Consider the following 18,231-nt stretch of genomic DNA (forward strand, 5'->3'; position numbering starts at 1 on the left):
TATTTTACTCATGTAAGGGTTATTAATGACTAAATTTTTTGTTTGTCCATTTCCATAAAGATACAAAGTGAGTTACAACAAACAAACCGGTGAGTGCAAACTGGTTATTTCAATGACTTTTGCCGATGATGCTGGAGAATACACTATTGTTATTCGTAATAAGCATGGAGAAATTTCTGCATCTGCCTCCTTGCTTGAAGAAGGTGAGTGCAACTCAAACTAGTTCCTATGTGCATGGCAAAAACAAAAATGCACAGAGGTAGCAGTGCCGTGTGTTTGTTGGAAGGCTTGTTGCAGTACCCTGGTTCTGATACTGGTTCTGTCCCCATCACCACCCCCCCCCCTTAGCCTAAGCCATAATAGGAAATGTCTTAGACCACATGGCCTCAAAAGCCGTAATGGAGCTACACATGCAAGTTTCTAGCAATAGTTTCTATTTGCTGGATTCATTTGGTGCATATCATGCCTTAGAAAATTCAGGGAATATAAATCTGGTTGCCTTCCAGATCCAGGCAGATAATATTAGTGAATGCAATGAAGACAATGGCAAACCAGAGAGTATATGCCCCACCTCAAGAGCACAGTAGTGCACCATATCCAGTGGGTTGTTGCCAAGCACTCATGTACCAGGCTCAATGTTGGTAGAGCTTCTGATATTTTAAGGAAAAGTGGGAAAATCAGGATTTTCAAAATTCATAAGTAATTTGAAAAAAATATATAATAGCATTCAGGCCAAACAAAATTTATCTGAGTCACTATTATCTTTGCTTAGCTGTTCACATTTACAGTGGACCATTCCACACTCTGTCTCAATTGATCTGCACAACACCACTTAGAAAGAGTTAAGACATTATTTCCATTTAGCAGACAAAACACTCAAGACCCAGGAAGGTAAATGAATTGCCAAAAGCCACACAGCAAATCAGGAAGACCTCTAAGACAGATCCCAAAGGACTGATTGCTAATATAAAAGTCTTTCCATAGTAGTAGTGGCTGGTTTGACTTGTTAGTATAAGTTTGGATTTGAAATTCAATCTAATAAATATTTATTGAGCACCTTGATAGTAAAATTTTGCTTATCAACTTTTCCTAGTGTGGGGCTTTCCTGAATGAATAGTGGCATAAAGGCTTTTACATAATAACATTAAAAATTAACTTGTATTCTTAACTCCTAGCTGATTATGACTCACTGATGAAGTCTCAGCAAGAAATGCTTTATCAGACACAAATGACTGCATTCGTGCAAGAACCTAAAGTTGGAGAAATAGCACCTGGATTTATATACTCTGATTACGAAAAAGAATATGAAAAAGAACAGGCCTTAATTAGGAAGAAAATGGCCAAAGACACTATAATGGTCAGAACTTTTGTAGAAGACCAGGTGAGTATAACGATAAAGACCAAATAAACTTTCATAAATTTTACTTTCCTCTCACAATACCCCTCTTTTTTGTTTGATATTTTCATTTTCAAATGATGGAGTCAGGTTAGACCACTATTAGGTTCAGGTCCACTGCTGACGAGTTTCCTTAATCTTTGTGACATGTTGCACATATGACTTTAGAAATAGGGGTTACATATATGCAACAAAATATGACTTTAGAATTATGTATTATATATATGCAGAAAAAGACAAATATTACCATGACCAAGTCCAAGATCCCTTCATATCTGTGATGACTCATATTTTCAGAATATCATTTACCCAAGATGCCACAGCATAAACTGGCAAAGATAACTATAGTGCAGATGAAAAAGAAAACAAAAAAGCTTTCTAAATTTTTCTTCCAGTTAAAAACTTGAATCAATTCTTACCCCTGAAACTAATATCCTTAAAGAATTTTTATCAGTGAGGATATACTTTTTAACAAACTGTCACCTATTTTACTACCATAGGAATTCCACATTTCTTCCTTTGAAGAGAGGCTCATTAAAGAAATTGAATACAGAATAATAAAGACTACACTAGAAGAACTTCTTGAAGAAGATGGAGAAGAAAGGATGGCAGTAGACATTTCTGAATCTGAAGCTATTGAAGCAGGATTTGATTTAAGACTCAAGAATTATAGAATTCTTGAGGGGATGGGTGTTACTTTTCATTGCAAGATGTCTGGATATCCATTACCCAAGGTGAAATATAGATATTTATCCTTTCTCCATGCCACAATAAAGATAGAAATAGGTTACACTATAACTGTTTTATCTAAATTTTATTCACGTATGCATATTATTTGCAGATTGCGTGGTACAAAGATGGCAAGCGCATCAAACATGGAGAGAGGTACCAAATGGACTTTCTTCAAGATGGCAGAGCTAGTCTGCGCATACCTGTTGTTCTTCCAGAAGATGAGGGAATCTATACTGCGTTTGCCAGCAATTTTAAAGGAAATGCAATTTGCTCTGGGAAATTGTATGTAGAACCTGCTGCTCCACTTGGTGCTCCGACTTTCATACCCACACCAGAGCCAGTGAGCAGAATCCGGTAAGACTCATAGTAATAATTTGGGTCGATTAGTATTTAAACTGTTTAAAACACTAAATATCACAGTAGCAAATTGCTTTTTATGGGGGAAGATTGAAGCTGAGATAGCACAGATACCTGCCATTAGCAATACCAATGATTGCCAAGAGTTTTTATTGTTCACCCCTATGAAGGACGAGCAAAGCATTTTCATTACTGTAGCACACTGTTCATTTTGCCAGTGTTATAACATAATGAAGGCTATAGGGTTTATCTAACATCTGATTTTACATGCATTATCCCTAATTTACACATCAGCCATGCAAAGTAGGGATTATTATTCCTATTTTGTAAGCAAGAACACTGAGTCTCTGCAATCCTATGAAAACTGCCTTCATGTAACCATCCTGTAACTGATGGTGCCAGCACTTGAAATCCAATCCAAGGCATTCCTACTACAAGGTGTAATAGATAGGGTTTTGTTTTGTTTTCAAATATAATTTCTATGTTTTTCCTCCTGTTATGTAAAGAAGCATGTTTTTATTTTTCCATAAGTTTTTTCATTGGTTTATTTAACCAACCAACATTTATTGAGATATTTTGGTAGTGGAATCAAAAAGGTTTGATGACTAATTAAATACAGGTGGTGAGAGAAAGATAGTATTAAGAATCATTCTAAGATTCTGAGTAACGGATACCTGGCTGTGTTAAATGACTACTGATTAGATTGAGGATATATAGTTAAAAGAGTTTTGGGAGCAATAATAATGTATTCCATTTTAAATCCCAGTGTGTTTAAAGTGCTTTTTATGACATAAAAATTCTAAAATAACGTTAATGAATAAAACAGAAAAAGGTTTGTTTATTTTGCTAAGTTTTCTCTATGCCTCATGAAAATATTCTGTTTTTCTTCATTTTTTCAGATCTATCTCTCCACGTTCAGTGAGCAGGTCTCCTATACGCATGTCTCCTGCAAGGATGTCACCTGCACGAATGTCCCCTGCAAGAATGTCCCCTGGGCGTAGGCTGGAGGAAACAGATGAGTCACAACTTGAGAGACTGTATAAGCCAGTATTTGTGTTAAAACCTGCTTCTTTCAAATGTTTAGAAGGACAAACTGCCAGATTTGACTTAAAGGTTGTGGGTAGACCCATGCCGGAGACTTTCTGGTTTCATGATGGTAAGTATGATAAATTTTTACTCACAAATTATTAAAATCAAGAATAAGCTTATATGTGTGTTCAACAAATTTTTAAAAATTATTTTAACAATCTGTTTTCTATTTATTTTTTTGACAGGCCAGCAAGTTATCAATGACTATACCCACAAAGTAGTCATTAAAGAAGACGGCACCCAATCACTGATTATTGTCCCTGCGGCACCCAGTGATTCTGGGGAATGGACTGTGGTTGCCCAAAACAGGGCAGGCAAATCTTCAATTTCAGTGATTTTAACTGTGGAAGGTATTTGCTTTTAAAATTTAAAGAAAAAAAAATTACCTTATCATTTGGATTATTATACACAGATATTTCAGCCCTGTTCACTCTAAATCATGACCTCTTCCTTTCAGCTGTGGAACATCAGGTTAAACCAGTATTTGTGGAAAAACTGAAAAATGTCAACATAAAGGAAGGTTCCCGACTTGAAATGAAAGTCAGAGCTACGGGTAACCCTAATCCTGACATTGTATGGTTGAAAAACAGTGAAATCATTGTACCTCATAAATACCCAAAAATCAGGTAAATTTGCTTGGGAATAATAAAACTAAGTTTATTCTATGAGTCCAATAACCAAGGAAGCAACAACTAATTCTGTATTGATAATTTCTTTTAACTTTTTTTTTTAGAATTGAAGGAACCAAGGGAGAAGCTGCCCTTAAAATTGATTCCACTGTCAGCCAAGATTCTGCCTGGTATACTGCAACAGCTATTAATAAGGCTGGCCGAGACACGACAAGATGCAAAGTAAATGTCGAAGTTGAGTTTGCAGAGCCTGAACCAGAGAGACGATTAATCATTCCACGAGGGACATATAGAGCAAAGGAGATTGCAGCCCCAGAACTGGAGCCCCTCCATTTGCGATATGGTCAAGAGCAATGGGAAGAGGGTGACCTCTACGACAAAGAGAAACAGCAGAAACCATTTTTCAAGAAAAAACTCACTTCCTTAAGACTCAAGTGCTTTGGGCCTGCCCACTTTGAATGCAGACTAACACCAATTGGTGACCCAACGATGGTGGTGGAATGGCTCCATGATGGAAAGCCACTTGAAGCAGCCAACAGGCTTCGTATGATCAATGAATTTGGGTATTGCAGCCTTGATTACGGAGTTGCATATTCTAGAGATAGTGGCATCATTACTTGCAGGGCCACTAACAAATATGGAACAGATCACACATCTGCTACTCTTATTGTTAAAGATGAGAAAAGCCTTGTGGAAGAATCTCAATTGCCTGAGGGGAGGAAAGGCTTACAGAGAATTGAAGAATTAGAGAGGATGGCTCATGAAGGTGCACTTACAGGTGTAACAACAGATCAAAAAGAGAAGCAAAAGCCAGACATTGTCTTGTTCCCAGAGCCAGTAAGAGTACTTGAAGGGGAGACTGCTAGATTCCGTTGCCGAGTGACAGGTTACCCTCAGCCCAAAGTCAACTGGTACCTCAATGGACAGCTCATCCGCAAAAGCAAAAGGTTCAGAGTTCGCTATGATGGCATTCATTATCTGGACATTGTAGACTGCAAATCATATGATACAGGTGAAGTCAAGGTCACTGCAGAAAATCCTGAAGGTGTGACAGAGCATAAAGTGAAACTTGAGATCCAACAGAGAGAAGATTTTAGGTCTGTCCTCAGGCGAGCCCCTGAACCAAAGCCTGAGTTTCACATACATGAACCTGGAAAACTTCAGTTTGAAGTTCAAAAAGTAGATAGACCTGTTGACACCACCGAAGCCAAGGAAATTGTGAAGCTTAAAAGGGCTGAGAGAATTACTCACGAAAAGGTGTCTGAAGAGTCAGAAGAGCTGCGTAGTAAATTCAAGCGCAGAACAGAAGAGGGATATTATGAAGCCATTACTGCTGTAGAGCTCAAGTCTCGTAAAAAGGATGAATCCTATGAAGAACTCCTGAAGAAGACCAAAGATGAACTTCTCCACTGGACCAAAGAGCTAACCGAAGAGGAGAAGAAAGCCCTTGCTGAAGAAGGCAAAATCACTATTCCAACTTTTAAACCTGATAAAATTGAACTAAGTCCTAGTATGGAGGCCCCCAAAATCTTTGAAAGAATCCAAAGCCAAACAGTAGGCCAAGGATCTGATGCACACTTCCGTGTCAGAGTCGTGGGAAAACCAGATCCTGAATGTGAGTGGTACAAAAATGGTGTCAAGATCGAACGCTCCGATCGAATCTACTGGTACTGGCCCGAAGACAATGTTTGTGAACTGGTCATAAGAGATGTGACTGCTGAGGACTCTGCCAGCATCATGGTAAAAGCCATCAACATAGCTGGGGAAACCTCAAGCCACGCATTTTTACTTGTCCAAGGTAATTTAAATTTCTTTCATTCAATGGATCTATTTATCAATAATTTCTAGTAGTGTATTTCTTTTTATTTCCGGTTCCCATTATTCAAACTGAATTTAAGATAATGCGCTTTTTTTTTTCTTTTTTTTTTCTTGTAGCCAAGCAATTGATCACTTTCACACAGGAGTTACAAGATGTTGTTGCCAAGGAAAAAGACACCATGGCAACCTTTGAATGTGAAACTTCAGAGCCATTTGTTAAAGTGAAATGGTATAAAGACGATGTGGAAATTCATCCAGGAGATAAATATAGAACACACTCTGACAGAAAGGTTCACTTCCTCTCCATATTGACAATCGACATGGCCGATGCTGATGACTACAGCTGTGTACTAGTGGAAGACGAAAATGTAAAAACGACGGCTAAACTAATTGTTGAAGGTAGTAAATAATCCTTTCAATGTTTCCTTAAGTTTTAAAATCACCCTTAATATCTGATAAAATTAGCTATGCAATCCTTTCCTTCATAAAAAGAATATTTGAGAATTGGATATTAGCCCCATAACAAGAATCATAAATTTATACTACTGATTAAGAATATTGACATTTGGGAATTTTATAAAGCAAGTTATTTTTATGACTTGTTTTTAAATGTTTTTATTGAAATATAACTTTAAAAGTAATTTAAAAATTAAAATAACTCTTTTCTTGAAAATTTATTTCTCAGTTCATCAGCAGGCAGACATTAAAAATATCCCTGATAGTATGGAAGAGATAAGAGATATACAAGGAATTTTCTCTATCCTAAGTCTAGATGCATAACTCCTCAAAGAAATTAACTTCTCTGTATTTTATGCCTCAGGTGCAGTTATTGAGTTTCTTAAAGAACTTCAGGACATAGAAGTTCCAGAATCATTTTCAGGGGAGCTAGAGTGTGTTGTATCCCCAGAAAATATAGAAGGCAAATGGTATCACAATGACGTGGAGCTTAAATCCAATGGCAAATACACAATTACATCTCGCCGTGGACGTCAAAACCTCACAGTTAAGGATGTAACCAAAGAGGACCAGGGAGAATACAGCTTTGTGGTTGATGGGAAAAAGACAACTTGTAAACTAAAGATGAAACGTAAGTTTTTCCATTCATGTTGGCCTTCAGTGAGCATCATTATGGTTATTAATAGAAAATAATCATGTTGATTTTCCTCCATATATTTCACAGCCCGCCCCATTGCTATCCTACAAGGACTTAGTGATCAAAAAGTCTGCGAAGGTGACATTGTTCAGCTCGAAGTTAAAGTCTCCTTAGAAAATGTGGAAGGCATCTGGATGAAAGATGGCCAAGAAGTTCAGCCCAGTGACAGGGTTCATATTGTGATAGACAAACAATCACATATGCTGCTCATTGAAGACATGACTAAAGAAGATGCTGGAAATTACTCCTTCACTATTCCAGCCCTTGGACTGTCAACTAGTGGGCGTGTCTCTGTCTATAGTGAGTGCAACTTACATAGTTTTATGTGTACATTGTCAAGTGAGGTAGGGGACTTTAATGAACAGATATTTAAAACAATTTTTAATCATAAATTTTTCATTTGTGTGTGCGTATGTGATTTTGTAGGTGTTGAGATAATAACACCTCTAAAGGATGTCAACGTGATTGAGGGTACCAAGGCTGTGCTCGAATGTAAGGTCTCTGTCCCTGATGTGACATCTGTTAAATGGTATTTAAATGATGAACAGATCAAGCCTGATGATCGTGTGCAAGCCATCGTCAAAGGCACAAAGCAGCGACTAGTGATTAACCGGACTCATGCTTCAGATGAAGGACGGTACAAGCTGTTGGTTGGAAGAGTTGAAACCAGCTGTGATCTCTCTGTAGAAAGTAAAGATTCTTCCATTTAACTTATCATTATTTTAAGAATTTTATGTTCTCAATGTAATAATAACCACGTGATTATTTTATTTTTTCCCCAGAAATTAAAATTATCAGAGGTCTTCATGACCTTACCTGTACAGAAACCCAAAATGTGGTCTTTGAAGTTGAGCTGTCCCACTCAAGAATTGATGTCTTGTGGAATTTTAAGGACAAGGAAATCAAACCCAGTTCTAAATATAAAATTGAAGCTCATGGAAAAATATATAAGTTGACAGTTCTAAATATGATGAAAGATGATGAAGGAGAATATACATTTTATGCTGGAGAAAATATGACATCTGGAAAACTTACTGTGGCAGGTTGGTACATTTATCATTTAACCTAAGTTCTCATGTGGGGCAATTGTTTTAATTTTTAAAATTATTGCCAATTTTCTTTGAAATTTTCATCAGTTTCTTGCTTTCATGCCTCTGCTTATTCTGTTCTCAAAGGCAGAAGTACTCTCAACACTGTCCCCACCAGTCTATGTTCCAAATGTCCTTCCAGGCAGGAATGCCTTCTCCTGGAATGCCTTCTTCTCTGTGAAGCGTTCCTTATTCTACCCATCTGTATAAGATCCTACTCCTTCAGTCTCAGGATCACTTTACATGTGCTTCTTTGTTGGTCCTTATCATATATTTTTCTTAGTCCTCATTTTTTCTTTTCGCACCATAGTATAAGCTCCCAAAATCTGGAAATGCTTCTTTTTCTTCTTTGTGTACTCCAATATGTTGCATATGAGAGATGATCAATAAACGTTTGGTGAATTGAGCTTTATTTAAACTTTCCTACTCTAAAAATTTACTTATTTTTTAATTACTCTTGCTTAAGTTTTATTTCTTTTGTTCTCTTCTTACATTTTTATAAACCCAATGAATATTTTAAAAAGATAACTCAATTTATCAGTATATTTCTCTTATGACATGAAGTAGAACATTTTCATTCAGTAGAAATCCCTAGCCTTAAAATGAAACATCACATCTATAAACCAGTTGTCAAGAAGAAATCAGAGTCATCATTAATTTGTTTGATTCATTACAATTTTTAAGTATTGAGGAGTTGGGATATTACACTGAGATTAAATTGTGCTGTCCATGACATCTGGTATATACAAGTCATATAGGAATAGTGTTTCTTATTTGATATGAAAGTTTTATGATTTATACTTCATTACATTATAAAATTTCCCCAGAGATTTAACTATGAAAACTTCTGAAACAATATTTTAGATCCTGAAATTTGACATATTTAATATATACTACATGTTTTTGAATGTGTAGGAAAAACAAAACAAAACTCTGAGCTCCTGTGTGATTTTACTCAATATTTTTTTAACTATCTACCATAGCCAGACATTGCTATGAACTCAGGACATAAAAAGGAATAAGGCATGATATTTTTTTCTTGAGGAATTCACAATTTAGAGAGGGGAAGATACATCAGCAACTAACTTGCTGAAGAAGTAATTGTTTCTGCCAGTGGATGATGACACTGGAGGCAACGGGGAGAAAACTTCATAGGAAAGATGAAGTCATTTTTCAAAACAGTGATTTTTAGTATATAAAAATCTCTACTCTTATAGAAACATTGATGACTTAGACATTTTGTTTAGCAATTTTTTTCCAATCAAATATAAGACCTATTCCTAGTAAATAATCCTTAGAAGACTAAGTAGAATGCTTTTGAAGAAAAAGGAATTGCGTTAGATGTCATCCAGGTGGTATGCTGCACGTTATGGGTCTCAGAACTCCATATTAACTTGACAGTTGCTTTTCATTTGCAAAACCTTCTTGATTCCAATTTTTCCCTGGTTATCAGTCATACATACTTAGAATAAGGGGTTTCTGTGATACCTTCTCGATATGGGTTAAAATAATCTTATTAGACATTTTGTGATGTTCAAATTCATGTTTTAAAATTTGATATTTTAAATTTGATAAAATCAAAGATTTCTTTATTGTACAAATATTTTTAAAGGACTCACATTTGTACTTCGCTTGTTCCAAAGGGGGGGCCATCTCTAAGCCACTCACAGACCAGACCGTAGCTGAATCCCAGGAAGCTGTGTTTGAATGCGAAGTTGCCAACCCTGATGCTGAAGGCGAATGGTTGAAGGATGGCAAACACCTATCACTGAGTAATGACATCAGAAGTGAAGTGGACGGCCACAAAAGGAGACTTATCATTGCTGCCACCAAATTAGATGACATTGGAGAATACACCTACAAGGTGGCCACCTCTAAAACGTCTGCCAAACTCAAAGTTGAAGGTCAGTGATATAATAACAGATTTATCCATTTCAAATCATATTGCATTCTGGACAGTTACATTTTAAAAGCCAAATGGTATAACCATTTTGGATGCCATAAATCTTAGTTTTATAAAATCATTATAAACTCTTTAAGATTTCTTTCTGAGTCATAGACCACAGGTGCGAAATTGTTTACAAGATGTGTTTATGTGAAGAAGCCATTTCTTAGGTTCCAGTTCTCTGAAACAGCTAAATTAGATATTCTCATTCTCCATTCCTCTTTCGCTCTTTTCCAATCAATCTATTAAGCTATAGCGTATGATTTTGCAAATTTCCTTCCATTCAAGTATAGAAAAAAATTAATGTGCAATGTATATTTCAAACTAGATCTCAGGTTTTCCTAAATAATCTCAAGGTGTCTTTTAAACCAGAGGTGCTACATAACTGCAAAATGTTTGATAACTATTCATTTACAAGATGATCAGGTAATGTCTCATTCAGGACTTCTTTTATTTGATGAACCATCTTTATTTTCTAAACCAATCATAAATTTGTCTTCAGCTGTCAAAATTAAGAAGACTCTGAAGAACCTCACAGTGACGGAGACGCAGGAAGCTGTTTTCACCGTCGAGCTAACACACCCTAATGTAAAAGGAGTCCAGTGGATCAAAAATGGGGTCGTGCTGAAACCCAGTGACAAGTATGATATCTCAGTGAAAGGAACGGTTTACTCTCTGAAAATTAAAAACTGTGCCATCGTGGATGAGTCTGTTTATGGCTTCAAGCTTGGAAGGCTAGGAGCCAGTGCCAGGCTGCATGTTGAGAGTAAGTTGACTTAGAAACATTTTGTTATAAGTTGCCAGTTCATGGTCACCATTAAGTTAACTATGTCATTGAATTGCCTCAACTTTCCTTATTAGCCGTCAAGATCATTAAAAAGCCTAAGGACGTGACCGCTTTAGAAAATGCCACCGTTGCCTTTGAAGTTAGTGTTTCCCATGACACAGTTCCAGTAAAATGGTTCCACAAGAATGTGGAGATTAAGCCAAGCAACAAACACAGACTGGTCTCAGAGAGGAAGGTCCACAAACTTATGCTGCAGCATATTTCCCCCTCGGATGCTGGGGAATATACAGCCGTGGTGGGACAACTGGAATGCAAAGCTAAACTGTTTGTGGAGAGTAAGTATCAGGCAGCCCCTACTGCATTTCCCGAGATGATTCCCAGGTAGTCAGTTGTTTGTTTCATCTATTTTTTTCTAAATAAAATATATTAACTCAAGTACTCTCTGATTTTCCCAAGCATTGCATATTACAAAAACCATGAAAAGCATTGAGGTGCCTGAAACAAAATCTGCCTCCTTTGAGTGTGAGGTGTCTCACTTCAATGTCCCTTCTATGTGGCTGAAGAATGGTGTGGAGATTGAGATGAGTGAAAAGTTCAAGATAGTTGTACAGGGAAAACTCCACCAACTGATCATCATGAACACCAGCACAGAGGACTCAGCAGAATACACGTTTGTCTGTGGCAATGACCAAGTCAGTGCCACCCTGAAAGTGACCCGTAAGTAAAAAAATAAATGAATAAATTATATATAGATATATAGATACACATATAGATATACCTATATACGTATATATAACCTAGTAGACTCATTATTATTCCATATGCTACGCATTTCCTTCCTAACCAATTAGTCCACTGAAAAATCCTTGATTGAAACATCTACTGAGAGTTCACACTGAGTTAGGCACCATCATCTCCACCTAGATAAGCTTTTCCAATTAGAATAACATTAAAAGGCTACCTATAAAGATGCTCCAGTGTCTGTCACTTGCTCTTTCTGTTCTTTTGTCATTTGGCATTGTCCTGTAGAGAGAGGGGTACCTGGAAGGTGTCATAGCTCCTATCTCTAAACTGTAATCACCTTAACAAACATATTAAATTCTAGGTTTTCATTCTACTCCTTTTATGACTCACATATTGACAAAAAGTCTCCTGGGGTCTCTTTCCTTTCCCTTGTGCAGCAATCATGATCACATCCATGCTAAAGGACATCAATGCTGAAGAAAAAGACACCATTACCTTTGAGGTGACAGTGAACCATGAAGGCATCTCTTACAAATGGTTAAAGAATGGTGTGGAAATAAAATCAACTGATAGGTGCCAAATGAGAACCAAAAAGCTCACACACTCACTGAACATCAGGAATGTTCACTTTGGAGATGCTGCTGACTATACCTTTGTTGCTGGAAAAGCTACCTCAACAGCCACCCTTTATGTGGAAGGTATGGCTTCATAAATGTCATATCCATAAAAATAATGTCAAACACACATTATAAAATGTTAATCAGTGCATCAATTGATGAACGGTAAATAAAATGTGATATATTCATGCAATGGACTATTATTCAGCAATAAAAAAGTACTGATGCATGCTACAACATGGATGAAACCTAAAAACTTTATGCCGAGCGAAAGAAGCCAATCACAGAAGACTGCATATTGTATGATTCCATTGATATAGAATCTCCAGAATACACATATCCATAGAGACATAGCTTGGCCTAAGTCTAAGGAGAAACGAGAGGGGTTTGGGAGGTGATGGCTAAGGGGTACATGGTTTCTTTCTGGGATAACGAGAATGTTTTAAAATTGATTGTGGTGATGGTTGCACAACTCTGTATACTAAAAGCCACTGAATTGTATACTTTAAGTGGGTGAATTATATATAGTATGTGGATTACATCTTAATAAAGCTGTTAAAAAGGTTAATTTTTTTGCATGCTGTTTTTCAGCTCGTCATATAGAATTTAGGAAACACATTAAGGACATTAAGGTTCTCGAGAAGAAGCGAGCCGTGTTTGAATGTGAAGTTTCTGAACCTGACATCACTGTACAGTGGATGAAAGATGGCCAGGAACTGCAGATTGTGGACAGGTCAGTTATTTTGTCTTGCTACATTCCATTAATTCCCAATTTCTTTTTAGTTATCATACATTAAACTTCAATTTCCATTTCATCCACAGAATAACGATACAGAAGGAGAAATACGTCCACCGCCTTCTGATCCCATCCACCCGGATGTCCGATGCTGGGCAGTACACAGTGGTGGCAGGAGGCAACATGTCCACTGCTAACCTCTTCGTAGAGGGCAGAGATGTTCGCATCCGAAGCATTAAAAAGGAGGTTCAGGTATTATGTACTAGCCAAATTTTTGGAAAAATCATCCATAGTCCATTATCCATAATGTTATATTTTAATTATTGACTTTTAAATTGTCTAACCACAGGAGTCACAGCTGATCCCTACTTGTTTAGATTCTCATGCTGATATCAATTTAGTCAGTTTCCCCTTACTTAGGGATTAAGTGTGTCTTTAGCAGCTGTCAAATTCTTTAATTAAAGCAGCTATAGAAACTTCATTGTCTAATAGATGACTACTTTCCAAATAGCACCAACCAAAAAAGAACTAAAATTTAAACTGTGGTGTTTGCACATCAGCTAAAATTAAGGGGCTTTAGAACAAGGTAGCATTTTCTCATAAGCTGCCTGTTATGGAGAGGCAGGTATGTAGGGACTCAGCTGAGAACATTTTCTTCGAGGTCCAAGAGAAAGACCAGTTTGAGCAAAGCTGAATGCCTACCAAAGATGCTGAGCAACCATCTTTGTTCTTTACAGAGCTTGTCCTCATGGGTTACAGTCTTTCCACATGATATAATGGAGATAACACGTTAAGAAAAATGTCATTTGAGTTTAGCTTCATCATATTGCTCATCTAAGAAGAACCAGGCATTACAGGCCTTGGGCTGTGGTGAAAACGCCTTCAGTGAGGACTCAAACAAACTGGATATGTCCTCCATTTTTTATTGTCCAATTCTGAACCTTTATTTCCTCACTTTTAAAATTGTTCCTGCCAGTCCACAAGGTTATTGTTCATATCACATAAAATCAAATTGAATAGTAACTTAAGGGTTTTATAAGAAAAAAGTCCACACATATAGTGTCATTGTTTATGTTATTATTAATTACAAAGCAAACATTTAAGGATAAAATCATTACCTCCTTAGGGCAACCTCCCTCCTCAGTGCTGGTATAAGCATGATTCTCTATAAAAGAAGTTTGGGTACCATTTGCCTAAGGACAGGAAAAATTAGAATATGCTATAATCAGTCATAATATATCATAATGTATAGGTTTTACATGTTCTTCAAATGAGCAGTATTAGGAACAGGTTAACTAAAAGGAAACCATGGCTTCAATTTTCTTTTTATGTTGCTTCGTCAAAAGGTTATTGAGAAACAACGTGCCGTCGTTGAGTTTGAGGTCAATGAAGATGATGTTGATGCCCACTGGTATAAAGATGGCATTGAAATCAATTTCCAAATACAAGAACGACACCAATATGTTGTAGAAAGAAGAATCCACCGGATGTTTATCTCTGAGACCAGGCATAGTGATGCCGGTGAATACACCTTTGTGGCAGGAAGGAACAGGAGTTCTGTTACTCTCTATGTCAATGGTAGGTAGAACTATTAATATCTTTTGTGGCTCCAGCTAGAATAATCCTCCCCCTTAGGTTACTAAAGTTCTGATAGTTTCTGGATAATTTCTAAAGAACTCATGGTACCATGTGTTTACATCTATATGTATTTTCACATTATACCTATGGAAAAGGGATGGCAGCTGTTAAAATGACTGTTAAGATGCCATTTCCAAAAAGCACCTAATGGCTAGATCTTTATTTAGTTGGTCAACACTATTAAACATCCACTGTGTGTCACTTATAATATACCCCAAATGGGTTTCTAGAAACAGTATTCAGCTCTTCTACTTGGGCCTAACAACTTAAGTACTCTTGGCATTTCCAGATGAGAGGTATTTCCAGCCTCTCGTCTGCAGCGCCTGAGAGAACCTAGAAGTCCCCTTTGAGACCACAGAGGGCCTAGAGAGCCACAGACAATGCAGAACAAGTTCTCTCTGCCCCAGGAACTCTTATTTGGAGGGGGATTTCCACATGCTACCAGGTCCTCGGAGGAGTGCCATTAAACTATGCACTTTCCTCATTAGAAACCTTAGAGCTGAATTTGAGGCTGGCCTAGATCTGAGCCTAACCTAGATATGCAGAGAAAATGGAACTTCCATCCCTATCCTTATCTTAGGCCATATCCATCTAAATAGATATCCCTGAGGCAGATGAAGGAACACTAGAAATAATCTCAAGGTTCACAAAAATCAACCATATTGCCAACATTTCCTCAGTCCCTAAGAATCAAATGGTCATGGTATCCAGTTATTCTTATTCCCGTATTAGCAGTAGAGATACTCAGGCTCAGAGAAGTAAATGTCAGTGTCAGAAACCAGCCTCACAGAAGTCATTTCTCCTCCATTTCTGGGTCCTGTGAGTTACCTAGTTCCCCTCACTCATCAAAAAATTAAGTATATGCTTTCATTAGCATAACAAGAACGCTGATTTAAAAAAAAAAAAAATCTACCTAACTACATTTAACTAGATCTGAAATAACATTCATTTATTCTTTCATACTTACTGATACAGTTCACTAGCACCTGTATATAAATAAATGGCTAAAACATACACACAAATACTTGCAAAACAAACATACTTGAATGGGATGAGCTACCTCACCATGTGATTTGCCCAAATAACTTTTTAAAATAGATAGCATGTGGAAGTCATTCTAGAATTCTTTAGGGTACTGGCCATTGCTACACCCACACTCAGACCCAGACCAGGAACAGGGGTAATGGTGTTAGGTTGAGAAACTCAACACCTTCAGCACCCCCCTCCCCGCGTAGAATATCCAAAGTATCTTTCTAAAGCCATTATCTCTACTTAAGAACAGAATTCTAAATGTTTTCTTCATTCTACCACAAAGAATGTCCTATTCTGAAGCAATTAAAGATGTCACAACTCCAGAGTTTTGTTTCCAGGCACGTGACCATCCCGCAACAAATTAACGTAGAGTTTGATGGGCTCTCCCATGGTCTTGTGCTTTCTCACGAGCTCTTTGTTTTAATTTACTCTCAGCTCCAGAACCGCCCCAAGTTCTGCAGGAACTCCAACCTATTACTGTGCAGTCCGGCAAGCCTGCCCGCTTCTGCGCTGTGATATCCGGCAGACCACAGCCCAAAATTTCCTGGTACAAGGAAGAGCAGCTGCTTTCCATTGGATTCAAGTGCAAATTTCTTCACGATGGGCAGGAGTACACACTTTTGCTGATCGAAGCCTTCCCAGAGGATGCAGCTGTCTACACCTGTGAAGCCAAGAATGACTATGGAGCTGCCACAACCTCAGCTTCACTCTCAGTAGAAGGTAGAAATGCCTTGCTACTTCTTAGCTTTAAATAAAACCTAAACAAAACAAAACAAAACAAAACAAAAAAACAGCTTTTGTGTTCTCCCAGTGCATTTAAACATACAATTTGGAACTCATAAAAGTAGATTACTACTACTCAACCTTGAAACTCTGCAAGTACTCCACTACGTCATAAATTAAGATAAATCAGCATGCTCCCTTCTACAAGGTCTGTATGGTGACTCAATCACGATAAATCTTGTAATCTCTTTTCTTTAGTTCCGGAGGTTGTGTCTCCTGATCAGGAAATGCCAGTTTATCCTCCTGCCATCATCACCCCACTTCAGGACACTGTCACCTCTGAGGGACGACCAGCCCGTTTTCAGTGCAGAGTTTCTGGAACAGGTAGGTTTACAAGCAAAGGTATCAGTGCTAATATTTGCAAAAAATGATGTGAGAGGAAAGTTTTCTCAACTTTTACTCCATTGCAAACATCTCTCATGTATATCTTGAAGTTTAATGGGACTTCTCCAGAAAACTTACTTTAATTATTATTGAATTAAAAATTAGGTTAGTGTTTTTCAATAGTGGACTGTATATCTAAAAATGATTAAAGTGATAAATCTTGTTATTTTTTTACCACAATAAAAAAAGAATTAGATCAGTGTTTTTTAATGTTTTAAACTTCAGAAAATGTCATATTGCCTTTATAATTATAGTTGTACTTTTTTATTTCTTGAAAAAATATTACAGAAACCGCAATTATTATTAGTTTAAATATAAAGCATCTACCAAGGTTTCAAAAGAAGAGTCTATTTATATGTAAGACATTATTCAATCTGTGGACAGTGTTTGTGTGAAAAAGTATATTTCTTTGGAAGATAGTATCCTGCAGTGGTCAAAAGTAAAGGTTTTATAGTCAGAGGGGTTAGATTTGAATCTTTGCTCCACTTTGTGACCTTAGGCAAATATATGATTTCTCTGGTTCTCCTTCCCTCATGAATAAAATAAAAATGCTATGACATTCAATCTTAGAATGTTCATTTCATGAGGGCACGGATTCTGTCTCAGTACTCAGAACCCGATACCTGTGAAGCAGTAGTTACTCGAAGGGAAACTCCATGAGTACAAGGGTGCATCTTTGTCCTAGAATCGCTCTGTATATAGTAGATACTCAATAAATAATTGTTAATCAGACAAATTAAGGATTGTTAAATAACTAATACCAGTCACTTAAGACTATTATCAGGATTACATTAGATAACCCAAGTCAGCACTTAGTACAGTACCCATCATATAGTAATCCTTCAATCAGTTAGCGTTAGGATTTTTAGTCAGGGTGTGCTACCCAAATACCATCATCCCCAGCCCTCACCCCAGGATTCTGACATTGGTAGAATGAGACAAAATGTTTGGAGCCATTTCAAGCCAATTATGATTATAGACTGACCTCAGATAGGTCCAAGATAAATCAGCTTCATCCCAAATGAAAATCACACTGTCATTTACTTGGCTATTTTATACTACCTCCAAAGGGAAATTCTCAAAGCTTGGGCATCTCATAGCACTGCTTAATAAGTTTTATTGTTTTGTTTTGTTTCTTATGCTTCTCCCATTAGTTTATGACCTAGTCTCCACATTGCCAAAAGCCATTTTCCTTAACAAGTTAGTATTTCAGCTGGACTTCTATGACCTTATGATTTCCTCCTCTGGGAAATGAAACCCAATGGACCTGTTTGATTTTATGAGCATAATTAAAGGATATAAT

At 37.1% G+C, this 18,231-nt stretch overlaps 1 protein-coding gene across 1 annotated transcript in view; it reads left to right on the plus strand.

Annotated features, from left to right (window-relative positions):
- TTN (titin) overlaps nucleotides 1-18,231 on the plus strand; it is a 267,443-nt gene that overhangs the window by 27,323 nt on the left and 221,889 nt on the right. The window contains exons 20-42 of the mRNA XM_011359980.1: nucleotides 61-203; nucleotides 1,176-1,381; nucleotides 1,897-2,130; nucleotides 2,238-2,482; nucleotides 3,385-3,641; nucleotides 3,760-3,924; nucleotides 4,032-4,200; nucleotides 4,308-6,001; nucleotides 6,139-6,420; nucleotides 6,842-7,108; nucleotides 7,202-7,474; nucleotides 7,601-7,864; nucleotides 7,957-8,217; nucleotides 9,906-10,166; nucleotides 10,710-10,973; nucleotides 11,069-11,329; nucleotides 11,451-11,711; nucleotides 12,176-12,436; nucleotides 12,947-13,088; nucleotides 13,178-13,343; nucleotides 14,438-14,669; nucleotides 16,197-16,481; nucleotides 16,743-16,868. Coding sequence (XP_011358282.1) covers nucleotides 61-203; nucleotides 1,176-1,381; nucleotides 1,897-2,130; nucleotides 2,238-2,482; nucleotides 3,385-3,641; nucleotides 3,760-3,924; nucleotides 4,032-4,200; nucleotides 4,308-6,001; nucleotides 6,139-6,420; nucleotides 6,842-7,108; nucleotides 7,202-7,474; nucleotides 7,601-7,864; nucleotides 7,957-8,217; nucleotides 9,906-10,166; nucleotides 10,710-10,973; nucleotides 11,069-11,329; nucleotides 11,451-11,711; nucleotides 12,176-12,436; nucleotides 12,947-13,088; nucleotides 13,178-13,343; nucleotides 14,438-14,669; nucleotides 16,197-16,481; nucleotides 16,743-16,868 — 6,719 coding nt within the window. The remainder of the gene's footprint in view (nucleotides 1-60; nucleotides 204-1,175; nucleotides 1,382-1,896; nucleotides 2,131-2,237; nucleotides 2,483-3,384; nucleotides 3,642-3,759; nucleotides 3,925-4,031; nucleotides 4,201-4,307; nucleotides 6,002-6,138; nucleotides 6,421-6,841; nucleotides 7,109-7,201; nucleotides 7,475-7,600; nucleotides 7,865-7,956; nucleotides 8,218-9,905; nucleotides 10,167-10,709; nucleotides 10,974-11,068; nucleotides 11,330-11,450; nucleotides 11,712-12,175; nucleotides 12,437-12,946; nucleotides 13,089-13,177; nucleotides 13,344-14,437; nucleotides 14,670-16,196; nucleotides 16,482-16,742; nucleotides 16,869-18,231) is intronic.

Source organism: Pteropus vampyrus, unplaced genomic scaffold, assembly GCF_000151845.1.
Source record: "Pteropus vampyrus isolate Shadow unplaced genomic scaffold, Pvam_2.0 Scaffold2, whole genome shotgun sequence".
Classification (NCBI taxonomy): domain Eukaryota; kingdom Metazoa; phylum Chordata; class Mammalia; order Chiroptera; family Pteropodidae; genus Pteropus; species Pteropus vampyrus.